The following is an 842-nucleotide window of genomic DNA, read 5'->3' on the forward strand; positions in this document are numbered from 1 at the left end:
CAGAGATGTGTATAAGAGACAGCGTTAAGGTATCGTAAACTTCTTACAAAGAATACATAAATATATTTTAATAATTTTATTATCAAAACCAGTTTTAAAAGATATGGATATTTATATATATGTAAGAACAGACAGCTGGATAACATACATATTATATCTGTGATACGACGAAATTATTTTTTATTATTTTCTGATATTTATTTTTCAGATGTCAATACAACAAATGCCTTATCCACCGTATATCAAAATGGACAAGGCTGATACAATGTTACGTGCAACAATTGCTACATTCGCAGTTATGGCTTTTATAATTCCACTTTGCATCGAAGTTAGCTATTCAACGAAAGAGAAGTTCAATGGTGTAAATGTTAGTACAGTATACTTTCTTCGTACTTTATGTGTGTTTTTAATTACTGAAAGATATTTATTTGTTTCATTATTTTCAGGTTTTAATGGCAATGAACGGAGTTAAAGAAGTATATAACTTATTTAGCTGGTTAATTACAGGAATATTGTTTAGCACAATTTACATAGTACCAATAATTATAATATTGAAGAATACCTTTACTCATAATGTCGAGGCCTATTTGAAATATGGAAATGAGTTTATATTTTGGCTCTTAATTACTACACATGTCACTCATCTTATAACATTTGGCATGCATGTTGCAGCATATTTCTCAAAACGTAAATATTTTTTTGTAAAAATTAAATAATAATTAAATAAATAATGAATAATTTTAAATGCATAAATTATATGCTCAATATCTTTTTATAGCACAATTTGTGACAAGTGTCTTAACCATTGTTTATACGGCGGTAGTAGATCGGAAGAGCACACG

At 27.8% G+C, this 842-nt stretch overlaps 1 protein-coding gene across 1 annotated transcript; it reads left to right on the forward strand.

The window, feature by feature from the left end:
* Positions 1-208: 208 nt before the first annotated feature.
* Positions 209-819, forward strand: LOC105461345 (the record flags this gene model as incomplete). The annotated part of the gene is made up of 3 exons (XM_011707844.1): positions 209-367; positions 447-687; positions 779-819. Coding segments are annotated over 3 exons (441 nt in total), but the record flags the coding sequence as incomplete, so codon positions are not given.
* Positions 820-842: the final 23 nt, after the last annotated feature.

Source organism: Wasmannia auropunctata, unplaced genomic scaffold, assembly GCF_000956235.1.
Source record: "Wasmannia auropunctata unplaced genomic scaffold, wasmannia.A_1.0 LD292326.1, whole genome shotgun sequence".
NCBI lineage: Eukaryota > Metazoa > Arthropoda > Insecta > Hymenoptera > Formicidae > Wasmannia > Wasmannia auropunctata.